General features: G+C 38.1%; 1 protein-coding gene across 1 annotated transcript in view; it reads right to left on the bottom strand.

The window, feature by feature from the left end:
• LOC306827927 (uncharacterized protein) overlaps positions 1 to 7933 on the bottom strand; it is a 69518-nt gene extending 61585 nt beyond the window's left edge. Inside the window, exons 1-4 of the mRNA XM_079350050.1 lie at positions 7706 to 7933; positions 3719 to 3760; positions 1527 to 1600; positions 259 to 327 (exon numbers count right to left, since the gene is read on the bottom strand). Of these exons, the coding sequence (XP_079206176.1) occupies positions 259 to 327; positions 1527 to 1600; positions 3719 to 3760; positions 7706 to 7850 (330 nt within the window). The 5' untranslated portion in view covers positions 7851 to 7933. The remainder of the gene's footprint in view (positions 1 to 258; positions 328 to 1526; positions 1601 to 3718; positions 3761 to 7705) is intronic.
• Positions 7934 to 13291: the final 5358 nt, after the last annotated feature.

The raw sequence follows: 13291 nt of genomic DNA, 5'->3' as shown, positions 1-13291 counted from the left end.
CTGACAAACCAAGGAGTGGTATTTTATTGTCCAGTCTCAGTTCTCTGTGTCACTTCCCAAATATGCATTCACCTTCCATTCATGAGCTTGAGCGCCAGCTGTGTCCTTCATTGATTTTTCTCTGTATTGCATTCTAATAGTTTCTATTTTTGCCAGTGGAGTTGTGTTAAAGCTTTTCTCAAAGTAACCAGTGAAGTCTACAAAGTAAAATTTCAAAAAAAAAAAAAAAAAAAAAAGGGTTTGTGAGTGGCTGCATACCTTCAAAGATTCTATCTGTACCACCTGGCATTTCTGAAGAAGTTCCACAAACAGGTAGATGAGTAAGGCCTGCAAAAAAGAGGATGGAAAAACACAATATATAAAATGGGAGTGCTCAGTTTAGTCTGAGTCTTTTAGATATGAGCAGAATCATTAATGTAGCCCAGCTTGAAGTCTGGAAAAAACATCAGATTTAAGCTTATTCAAGATAAACTGCAGACGTAACTTTAAGAAACTTCATATTTTAGAAGTGACCATATCTGCTGTGTGTTTTTCTACTACAGGGAACAAACTGGATGTAAATATACTCAACTCTGATGAGCAGCAAAAGGCTTCCATGTTTTAGTTTAATCAAGATTTTGAATGTTCAGATATGCCGTTTGAGAGTGTGTTCTGGTTCTTTATCACTCTGACATTACACAAGAATGTTGACATTTCCTGACCGCACCTGCTCCCATCATAGAAAGTATTTATACTAAAATTGAAGTGTGTCTTGGAGAAGTTGTTTCGTTTTCAGAAACAAAATGATAATACCAACAAAAGTATCATGCAGCTCATGATACTTTTATAAACATAAAGCAGATGGTGCTTGAAAATGAGGCCATAGTAGATCTTGAGATGACTTTTTTATGCAAAGATTTATGAACGGTTTGCTCTGACATTACTGACATTTTTCTGACTCTTAAAAGACTATTTTTCTATTTTAATTTTGCTAAATGTTGCTTTGTGCTCATGATGGATGAATGTCGGGTCTTATAATAAAACCAAAAGTAAGGTCTTTGACCTGCTCTTTGTAAAGTGTCTTGACAGAATTTGCTCTGAATAAGCCTGATACATATAAAGATTAATTGAATTTGAAGACCTTCTCTTTGGCCCTGGTGTTTGAAATACTGTTTTGAGATTGCACTGTAGTTTTTGACTGTAGCTTTTTAAAAACCACACGTTGAGCATTTTGGAGAAAACCTGCCGCAAAGGGGTGAGGACGTGCTGCTATGAACACAGTACTTAATATGATTTAGGTATGTGTTCATTTATCTTATTTGTCTTTGAACTTTTGTTGTTTTATTAGGTTAACATGTGTTGTGGAAATTATCACTATAAATAAATGCTCACCTCGTCTGTTGGGTTTGACCTCCCATAACCTTCCTTGACACTTTCGTCAGACTACTTTACATTAGGTTCCAATTTCTTGACAAAATCTTGAATTTCAGCCAACCATCCTCAGGTTCACTGATAATATGAGTGGACTGAGGTCACATGTTACCTACCTGCACAAAGAAGCCAACAAGAAAGGAGACAAGAAAAGGCACCAGTCCAGCATGGGCTATCGTCACTGGAAGACCTACAGATGGAAATGACAGAATGGCTTTTAGACTTTGATTTCCAACAAAGACGTGTACGAGACAATGTCTTACATTTCATATGCACATATGCCCCTCCTGTCTATCACTGTCTCAGCCTGTAATTCTCTCTCAGACACTCCTTTCCTCTTCGGGCCTCAACTCACCATAAAACTTAATGGATGGTGCTGATTTCAATATGAGATTTAAATGATTGAACAAGTCTTAACTTGGAAGGGCTCCACCTTTATGGAACTACATGAAGACCCTGCTGAAAACAAAGCACTTAAATGTAATGTCCCATGTAATTTCCACCTCTACAAAAATCTCTCTTGTGTTAACTACACTTCATAAACCACAGGGAAATTTGCTCTGCCAATGAAAGCCAAAAGATGGACAGCGGCTTGATTATGTTCCAATACTAACTGATCTAATAAAAGGAAGTCCACAAGAGATAGAAATATAGCTCAGCAAACTTTTAGGTACCTTATATCAGGTCAGAGAAAAATGTCCATTCACACCCAGAGAAGCTAAAGTCAGTACAATCAGGTTTCAAAACATAATAGTGACACACTGAAGAGACAGTGTAAAAAAAGATGGGAACCAATCATTTGTCAGGATGTTGGAGGGTGCACAGGTTTAATACAGACTATAGGCAACTGCATAACTTTGTGTACATACATTATTAGTCCCTGTGGAAAGTTCTGGATTCACTCTGTTATTGAGAGACCGTATTATACACACGCACAAACACGACCTGTGGGCATGCATTAGATGTCAGAGTGGGGCTGCTCAACACTGCTACACAGGGAACATGCCAGGGCTTTTTGGAGGTTTGATGCCTTGCTCAAGGGCAACTGGGCAATAACCCAGAAGGGACCTGGCACCTCTCCTGCAACCTAACTACCTTCCATACTTTGGTCCGCACAAGGACTTGAACTTGCAACCCTCCTGTTCCTTACCCAAGTCCCTATAGACTGAGCTCCTGCCGCCCAATCCTAAAGAATTTTACAATTTTTAGTACATTCACTTTTATACATCTCTATGGTTACACACCTGCCTCTTACTGTACATGAACACTATTCATATTGTACATTTATTCTAAGTCAATATTTCATTGATTTTGTTCCATACTACAATTCATTTAGCAGCCACTTTGATTCCAAACAACTTACATCAGATGTATATCTTTACCTACTCTCTATTGTTAACTGTTTTATAATGTACGTCTCATGTTCTTTATAAAACATGAGCCTGACAGTAACATGTTTTATTCCAGGACTGAGTTTGTAATTGTTAAGCACATGATAAATAGAGTCAATGTGGGGATTTTGCTGATATTATGCTAACTGTTAAACAGTGTAGAAGAAGAGTATTTAAACAAGTGGGCTGCGTCCTGTATTTCAGTATCAAATGCTGAGACATGCAGCATCATGACCAAAGGTTCAGCAGCCACCATCACCTCCTGCCTACTTTACACAAAAAGACTAACATAAGACACCCTCTCACATCTAAAGACAAAGTGTCATCAACTCAGAGTTTTTACTCTCTCAGATTTGACAAAGACTGGAAATCTTACAGGGTCACGAACTGCAAGACTACGATGAGATTTATTTTGAGATTTGCCATCATGTGCTCAGAAGAAACAACACCTTTTGAGCAGAAATATATCTAGTCTACTTACGTATATATGGGGATGGTAGTATAATGACGAGGCCAACCTTGAGTTATAATTAAAATTTCAGAGACCTAACTCACGAAGAACTCTGATGTTTTATTACGACTTTAGAAATTTGTCTGTGACTTTGGAATCACTTGAAAAGTGTTGGTAGTCGTTGAGTCTAATGCCAACATCATTTGAAAAACGCTTCTCCCATTCATTGTGTCTTTCAAGCGCCCAGGTGCTGAGGTACATAGTGACGCAAACCAGGCAGCTGTTCTTCCTCATGACGTCATACTCCTGCATTTCAAGAAAACACTGATGCACTATGAAATAAATAAACCTTGAGGGGTGATGGTCTGATTGAGAAGAGGCCTTGTCCTTGATTTAAGACAACAAGTGACCAGTGGAGGTGAGCAAAGGAATCTACTTAGTCTCATGTAATAACAGAATTACTCACCCAGGATTCCAGTTCCAAGTATTGTTGCGATGGTCAAGAAATCTAGAGGAGAAAACACAGAGCTCTGTCAGATCAATGGAAGTATTTAGAACAAACTGACGTGAACAAACCGTAAAAGAGAAAATCTATCTGATGTTTCTACTCAAGTCTGAGTACGGTTTTTCAAAGTGAACAATGTCAGTGTCCAAAGCTTCATCTTATCGAGCTTTTCTTCCTATATATTTGGGAATCGAAAATAAGTGTTTCTATAATTTAAAATGCATTAAATGGTTAAACATGACCTTGTTTTACAAAAAACTGCTGTCATTAAAGCTCCTGTGTTTTTACATTTTTTACAGTTTTAGGCCAAATCTCAAAATTGTCCTCTGGTTTGACTCCAACCATTATGCTTCAATACCGAGTACATCATTTAAATAAAACGGGTATTAAACTCTTAGTAAATATCCATGGCCTAATTCTTCAACTGTCTATTTTAGTAACTGGTAATCAAGTTTGTTTTTCCATATATTTTTGTATCAGTAGGACATTATGTTTTTTGTAGTACATTGTTTTTTCTTCTGGTCAATATTGGAGATGGAACAGATCTGATCTAGTAATGGTATCATGTCCAATATTCACATAATATATGGATGAGATACTGTATTGGACTCACAATGACAAATCACATCACCAATTAAGAAAGCTGATTGGGCAAAGCTCGTACAGTCTTGACGTTCAGACTGAACTGGAGGACATGCCCCCAAACCGTCTCCATGACAACAATCAGAGGAGTTCGAACAGCTCCTTCGAGACGATCAAAAGTACTTCAGTTTAAAAGAGTTAATCTGAAAACATCATGGTTGTTGCTGCTTCCTGTTTGTATATGAAGCAAGCATAAACAAATTCAAATACATTTCTTTGCAATAGTTGAACTTTGTATTTAGGTTGTTGCTCTTTGAACAAGAAATATTTACTACAGCTTTGTGTACCCTCACACATCAAACCAACAAAAACATTATTAACTGTTGTTGAAATATATAGGAATCAATACCTGAATCAATTAATCCTGTCATGCAAATAGTTTTTTTTTCCATGCGCTGTACGCAGCCGAAGCAAACTACGGGTATGTTTTTCATGTGGCTCTACTGTCTCCGTACTTTTCCTTATTTTTATTCTCTGTTTTTTAAACTTTCTGTCCTGTGTCATTGTGTAGTTGGACTGTTGTAACTCTTGTACATGCTTTCCAATGTGGTTTTATACTACAAATGGCAATAAACTGAACTGAACTGAAATAAGTGGATGGGTGCATCTCCAGTCAATATAATATGGAGTCAACCGTCACATACAACCGTGTAAAACTCACTTTTTTGTTGAGATGACGTCAAAGAGGTGTCGAGTCAATGCTCTAGTAATTTTTAAGCCACAAAGTGACGAGACTCCAAAAAGGACTGGTTGGCAATTTCAATTTACGAGAAAACATTAAGAAGAGAGCCCAAGTTCCCAACAGGCAGCACAAGCTTAACTTTCACACCAGCCGTGATATCTCTGTTGAGCTTTCACTGCAACCTGTCCAACCTCACTCTTATCACTCTGAGGCGCAAAGGCAAAAGACTCCAACCACTCAACCTTCCTTTCCTACAGTCTCACGTCTAGACAGACAGACAGACAGACAGACAGACAGACAGACAGACAGACAGACAGACAGACAGACAGACAGACAGACAGACAGACAGACAGACAGAAAAGTCCAAAATACTCACTTTGTATGCGCAATGAAACTTTTTAAAGAGAGACCATTTGATGTAAACGTCTGCCTCTTATCAAATGCCTCTTTCATATAAAGGTACTTTCTGCAGGTTAGCAAATAAGACCCTGGTATTATTGGAGGATTCAGAGAATAGCTTAGCAGCAAATAAGTGGATTCACTGCACACAAGAAGGCTGAATTGCTTCTTCTGTTTATTTAGTTTTCATTTTCAAACAAACTCGGGTTTCGCCCGTGGCTTCATCGGGTCTGCTTTACAAATCACTGCACAGGTGTTATTAACAAGGCTGCAGCTGCACATAATAGCAGCTTGAGAGAATTGCCTATGGCCTGCATTGTTGTGTGAGCAGGCTAATGTTAGCGCTCTTTAGTTAGGACTTATATTATCTCTAGTCCTTGACTAAAACAGCTTTTATGAACAAGAAGGAGTAGGCCGTCCCGTCTATGTAAACGTGATGCAAACACGGCCCAATAACAACACAGCCAGCGGGACTCGAGCTTCTCACTGATGACAGTCAGGACTCGAAGAGACACTTTCACAGGATAGACTTGATTTCTGCTGTATTTGCGTGTCAAGTGTTCTTGCTTTAACTACAAGAAACTTTAAAATACTTTATACCATAAATGATTTATATTAGATCCTTTAAAGAAAATAACATCAAGTTTCACTTTGATCCAAAAGCTCTGTTGTTTACACCTCATATTTCCAGAAAGTCCATTTATACAGTCAGTGAGGCAGCTGTAAAACCATTCAATGGAATGACTATAAACACCATCAAGCAGCCTCTCTGTCACCATATCGATGGTTGACGACGCCGGTCACTTTTCTGTCGCATTCAAATCCATCACTTGCACTCCACAGACCTCCAATCATCACTAGAAATAAGCTGCCGTTTTAAATCAGCCAGGTCATATTTCAGGTTTCTCTTATCAATCCTCTATTTGCTTTGGGCTCTTCCACCATGTCTCACATTAGACACGTCATCATTATCTTTTTTAATACTGTCCATGTTCTTATAGCTGCACAGTCACATATTTTAATGACTCAATATGTTGTGTTTCAGACGGAGAGGACTCCGACTGGAACGTTACACGAAATGACGCCAATAAACATTAATGGCTTTTGATTTTGGTGGCTCAGACATTTTGTCCTTAAGCTGAAATATCAATGTGAAAGAGGTAGTAGCTAACAAGAAAAAAGTTGAGTGTGAAAAGGCTTTACAAATCCCTACATTCATGTCCAAAAGTGTTGAGTGACAAGGGTTCTTATCATCAAAGTAACTGATTAAGCATGTTTTGTCCCAGTTGCTAACAAGCTAACTGGGACTAAATAGTTTGTCTGTAACATTAAACGTCATTAAACGCCAAATGTGGACATTCATCTATATGTAAACACAGTGGTGGTGACGTTGAACTCGGTCAGCCGTCATTTAGATCCTTAATAGCCTAATTTACGATATGATACACTTTATTGTCCCCTGGGAAATTGTCTTTGACTTCACTTGAAGTGCTGCCGAGCATTCAGCTGCTTTAAAAACAATAAAGTAGCTACATATATTAGTTTTTTGTGTTCAAATATTATGATAGCTGTGTTCATTTCAGAAGATTATGTTGGTAAACAAAACATGTATGTGACATAAACTTGTTTTCATTTGAGATAGGTAGGTTACATTCATGGCTGGGTAAATCCGCTAATTGTATTACAGTAATCAAAGTGAGGGGTTGGCTTTCATAAAGTAGGGTTTTAGAACTTTCGGCAAACAGCAAATATGCCTATTGTTCCCAAAACAGAATTTAATCGGCAGGATTAGATTAAATTTTATTAAATTGTTCCTGTGATACATTTTGTTGTCATGGCAGCCAGGCAAGAAAAAAAAGTTACATGTAAAGAAAGTAGCCTAAGTCCACTTGGAAATGGCGAGCTAAATGCAAGACCAACTACACTGTTGATCCTCTTTATTCAACGAAGCGCACAATTTGCTAAGTATGGTAATTTTAGTGTTTAAGCAGGATTTATTTATTAATGTACATTAGGTTTATTCGTGTTAACCCTCGCGAGCGTTAAAACGTCATCTGCCAGCAGTCCCATCCCTCAATAACACTTTGAATATGAGCTCCGCTTCTTATAGCCTGCTATCGTGTGCGGAAAACATTTCTGTCACATTCATAAATACATCCTGAGCGGGTCTGTGTGGCCTGTACCGGTGTTTGACTGTAAACGTTGCGTTGTGTGTCGGTACTCACAGCACTGCAGGTATATAAACCGCAACTTCCAGTGTCTGTCCTGGTTTTTCCGCGTAATTTTGATAGACAGAGTGCTGAGACTGTTGTCGGGGATGGGACAGGGGCTTGTTTGGTTTCTGATCTCCTCTGCATCGGTCGCCATCATTTTCACTACCCTATATTCTCCTTCACAGCTTCCATCTCATGCCCGCCCCTCTTTCTGGCGACGCGGGAACGCGCACGGTCCTCCGGATGCTGCACGCGCCCGATGATTTTCTGTGCATGGATGATGACGGGCTTCGGCTTCAGCTTGATTAATGAAAAGTAGCTCAAAATAGCTCATGGGAAAATCAAATTAACAGAAGGTAGCTTCCTGGATCTCATACAAGACCCAGCTACTCCACAGCTAACTATTTTTAAGTTAAATCTACATAAGCTTAGAGTCACTACACCAGAAGTTAACATAAAGCTTCAAAAACCAGGGCACAAATTCAGTCTTTATATACGTTTATGTGTAAAATGTTTAAAGGACATTAGTGTGCTCCACAATACTCTTTAAAAAAGATTAACCACAGGTCATGGATGACAAAGTAAGTCAAATTTATTTTTTGACAAAAACTATATTTTACATTTATGCGTCTCTATATGTCATACATGTTTATACTTTAAGTAACTTAACAGGCTACTAATGCATTTATTCAATAAATGTAACATTTATTTAACAGTTAATTGGAAAAAAAATAACAGACCAGTCAACAAATAAACTAAAGTATGGTTTATTATAGTGAATATAAGACGAAACTGTCCTAAACTCAGTTATATTCAAGGCTATAGATCATAAAGTGATTAAAATAGAGCATAGTGATTTGTGCAATATCCAGTATAAATGAAGAATGAAATAGGATATGGATTGACATTTAGGATGCATGACGATTAATTGTAAAACCATGTGTCTTCCCTATCAGTAAATATCATTAGTGCCCCTCTTCTTATTATCCAACTCTCTGTTTAGAACACAACCATTTAGCACCACAGACTCAGGCTGTGTTCACACTGTCAGCCCATTATTGAAAAATGAAGCCCATGCGGAAGGGTTAAATCCTGAAGTTTTTTAAGTGACACGTATTTTTAAAAAAAGCACACCATCGATCAGCACACCACGTACGAGGGTGTGTTGATTTCATGAAGAATAAGCGTTATTCACAATAGGGGTGTAGCTGACCTGACTGACAAGCAGGCGTGATGTAACTGTTTTATCAAGAGGCTTAATCCCGCCTCAGCTCCAGCTGTCAGTCTGCTGTAAGGGTCAGGGTGGGACCGCCATGGATGAGACTCCAAAGCCCCCTGCAGTAACAGATGGGTGACATCACTCAGGTTTCCTCCATTATTATTCAATGTCTATAGACCCCCCCCCCCCCCCCCCCCCCCCATATTGCCGACCTCGGGCCATACACCTTATATAGGCCCCTTAGATCATCAGACTTGGGCCACCTGGCTGTCCCTCATTCACAGCTAAAGCTCAAAGGGGATTTTGCTTTTTTCAGTTAAAACCTCTAAACTGTGGAACAGCCTCCCTCCTGCTATCAAGTCTGTATCTTCTGTTGACTCTTTTAAGTACCTTCTCAATATGTGTTTTTACATGTTAGCATCTAGTCCTGAAAAGACAATTTCTTTCAGGTTCCCTATGTTCCCTTCTTTCCTTGTTCTTAATTATTCTTTATTTACTTGCACTTGCGGACTGCTCCACAAGATTATTTGCATGAGAAATAGACTCACTTCTCTGCCATCCATTTTGCAGTTGTATTTCCTGGGTGTTACCAGTTAACCATAAAACAATAAAAGTTACCATAAAACAAGGACAGAGGCTTAAAATGTTCTTTATTGTTTTAAAAAAAAAAAGTCAACAAGACTTGAACAGCTCAGAGAATAAAAACATGCCAACAAAGTCTGGTAAGAGCTACATAAGTTGAAAGGGTCATGCATATAGAAACCAGGCCATAAGGAACATAAGATCAAGTTACAATAACATTATTAAAGTGAGAGGAAGAGTCAGTTTCTTTCAAAATTAAAACCTTGCAATTTCTGATTTGTTTATGTGCAACTAGGACAGAATAACAAAATACACAACATTCACAATTTCACAAAATTTGTGCAAGTTTCACAAAACATCAGTGTTTTCAGCATTAAAAACAGAACAAAAGAAAGATCGAGCATTGCATATTAGGTCAACCTAACTGTGCCAAGCCATTGTTCTGAAAGGCCATTATTTCAAGATCCCATTAGACCTACTATTCCCCAATTGGTGAAAAGGCATATTCCTCTGACAGCCCCTGATCCAGGAACCCCAACTGTCTAAAACTAAATAAAGTGAAGCTGTGAAAACAGACTCACCATGTTATTCAGTGACTGCTGACGCTGTCCATGGTGCTGAATCAGCAGGGGCTTCCTCCCCTTTCAAAAGCACTGGTCCAATGGTAAATGGACTTGAGCTTGTATAGAGCTTTTCTAGTCTTATGACCACTCAAAGCGCTTTTTACCCTGCAGGTCGCACCAACACATTCACACACCGAGGACAGAGGTGCATGTAAAGTGGCAATCAGAAGTTACTAATCACATTAACACACATTCAACCAACGCCAATGAAGCTGTGGGAGCAACTTGGGGTCAAGTGTCTTGCCTGGGAACACATCAGACATCAGGTTGCAGGAGCTGGGGATCGAACCCTTAATCTTCTGGTTGAGAGATGACCACCTCTACCACTGATTCACATAAATATTTTAAAGAACTTTAAGGTAATGGGCAATTTAACAGACTTGTAAATGTAACAAAAGTTTAGGGTCTTAGAAAAAGGGGTCTGTGAGAACAATGGACAACTTCCAATCCAACTAATCTTTCCAAATAATCAAATAAATACTGTACACAGTAAACAGCACACGGTTCAACCACTTCTGGTAGTTTTCAACATGTGAGCTCTTCAGAGGTAGGGGTTAGGCCCTACTTGTGCAAGAATGCATTTTTTTTTTTTTTTTTTTTACTGCAAATCACATTTATGTAATGCAATGTTTAACTAACATTAAATTAGTGAATTTAGAGAAAAAAATAAACATAAAAACCTGCTGGGAACCACTTACTGTAACACCTTTATGGACATTATTATTGCATACGAACATGAAGTGATAGCACAGTATTTCTGCGCAGATGTAGTATCATGCAAACAGCTGAACAGATGCAAACGATACATGCTGTTAGACTGACTTTATATTCTACATGTTGTGATGGTTGTAATGCAATTGTTTTCTATCTGTATTAGTGTGCAGTTAATTCTCAGATTGTTGAATAACGACTGATGTTTTTTAGTCAAATGCAGATTTTCCATTAAAGGTGGCGATCAGGCATCATACTAGCTTATTATGCTGCATGGCTTATTGAATCTATTGTCCGCTGCTTGCTTTGTACTTCAGCCATTTTTTCAAAATATTCACAACATTTTAAAACACCTGTTTCTTTTTATTTTCAAAAGTATATCTGGGGGCTTTTTTTGCATTTTAGATGGTGTAAATAGACAGAGTCAGGTATCAGAGAGAGAAAGAGAGAAGGGGAATGACATGCAGGACAGGAGCAGCGGTTCAGACTCGAACCCAGGCGTGTAAAACTAACCACTGGACTACCATTGCTCCACTAACTCACATTTCTTTAATCAATTTGAAACAGCGAACTAGGAAGAATATTGCTTGTTCCTGTTTACATAAGCTTTAGTGGAGGTACATTCCCAATTGACATTAGGCTAATTTTAGTTTATTAATGTAAATGTTGACGTTTGAGGTTCATTTTTGTGCCCTGAATAACTACAAGCTGTTAAATGCAAACCGTTAGCCATCAGAAAAAAATTCAAATTAATTTATAGCAGTAATATGCACTCGTCACTGCCGTTATGTGCAGTGTAAACACACATAAATGCCTGCATCAAGTAGTGTTACGCAAACAAACACGTGGATTAGTTTAGGAAAGGGTGATGGGTAAATTGGTGATTTCCTGTAATAAATGCAAACATTTGGAGCTTAATCGTTGTTTGCTTTACAATTTGTCTTTAGTTTAAAGCATTTCATTCTCACGAAGGCACATGATATCAAGCACGGACATTTATCATTTTCATCCCTGACAAGTTTGTTTTAAAAAAAATAATAATAATTTGGTATCGCAAACTGGACAATTAAACACATCAACAATTTTACTTTATAAAATATTGTTTATCAAATCTTTGCTGTGAATTTAAATGTAGTTTAAAAAAACTATCATTTTAGGCTGATTTGAATGCATCATTGTGACAGAACAGGAGAATAAACTGGTTAACTGGGCAGGTTAAGGTGCAGACTGCTGTTGGTTTCTTTTCAGATTGTGATTCATTTCAAAGAACATTTTAAATTAACTGTACAAAAGTCAAACCCATTAAGATATTCAAAAAGCTGTGAAATCTCACCTTTCCTTCATGCTTAAAAAATCACATTCAAAGTTTTACAAATAATTTAAGGTATGAAACAATTCTCTTTGTAGTATAAAAAACACAGCACTACTTTATTCCACACAAACCCTATTCTATGACACATCATGCCTAGCTACAAAAAAACACCCTGAAGCTCCACTCACCAGCCGTTTACATAAATGTTGAATTACATGACTTCCTTTGAAAGGATAATTCAAGCTGCTTGTGGTTCGCCGCCTTGCTTGGTTGTATTGAACAATTTGGTTTTAACTTAGAGGAAGAATGTGCAATTTTCTGATGCAGTAGAGTTCGCTCAGCATAAAACCAAAACAAACAAAACCCCCCACTCGACTTTGCACGATTGAGTTTAGCGCAAGTGGCAGACAAAATTGTACTTGGCTCGATCTGCGTCAACTGTGGCCTGTGTTGTTGTGCTAGCAGGCTAATGCGGTTAGCTTGTAGCTTCCAATTTCATTTAAATGTACACATAAAGCAGGGATATGCTTACTTGGAATTGAAATAAGCAGTGTGTATGTTATTCTTTTTTTCTCTAGTCTTTGACTAAAACAGCTTATATACACAAAATAAGAACCCAGCCATAAACACGGCTCCGACAACAACACAGCCAGTGGGATTCGGGCTGAGTCATGACTCAGGGAGACATTTACAGAGAATACACTTAATTTCTGCTTTATGTGTCAAATGTTGCACATTCTTCCTTTAATTTTTCTCACATTAACCATGTTATTTCAATACCATTTTATATTGTTAATTAGTTTTTTAAACAGTAAAGGGACAGATACTTATTGCTAATTTCTCTCTGCAGGCTTGTGCAAGCTTTTAGAGCCAGAGAGTCAGCCATGGACTCCATAGTGTCTTGTCCTGATTGGCTGCACAATGAGAGAGATCACTGCATGGTGGCATTCATAAGGGAGAGAATGTGAGGAGAATACAAAGAAGAAAGAGGAGGCTAAGAGATGACACTGACTGTTACCACTTAAAATATTAAGAATTTGCAGAGTGTCTGCAGAGTCATTTAGAAAACAGAGGAGTGCGGTGAGTGGAGATTAGGTCCAATTGTCAAACACTGAATAATGGTTTTAAATGTATCCCTCTGGAATGACTGT

This window comes from Symphodus melops, assembly GCF_947650265.1.
Source record: "Symphodus melops genome assembly, chromosome: 8".
Lineage (NCBI taxonomy): Eukaryota > Metazoa > Chordata > Actinopteri > Labriformes > Labridae > Symphodus > Symphodus melops.
This window is presented reverse-complemented; position numbering and strand designations above follow the sequence as displayed.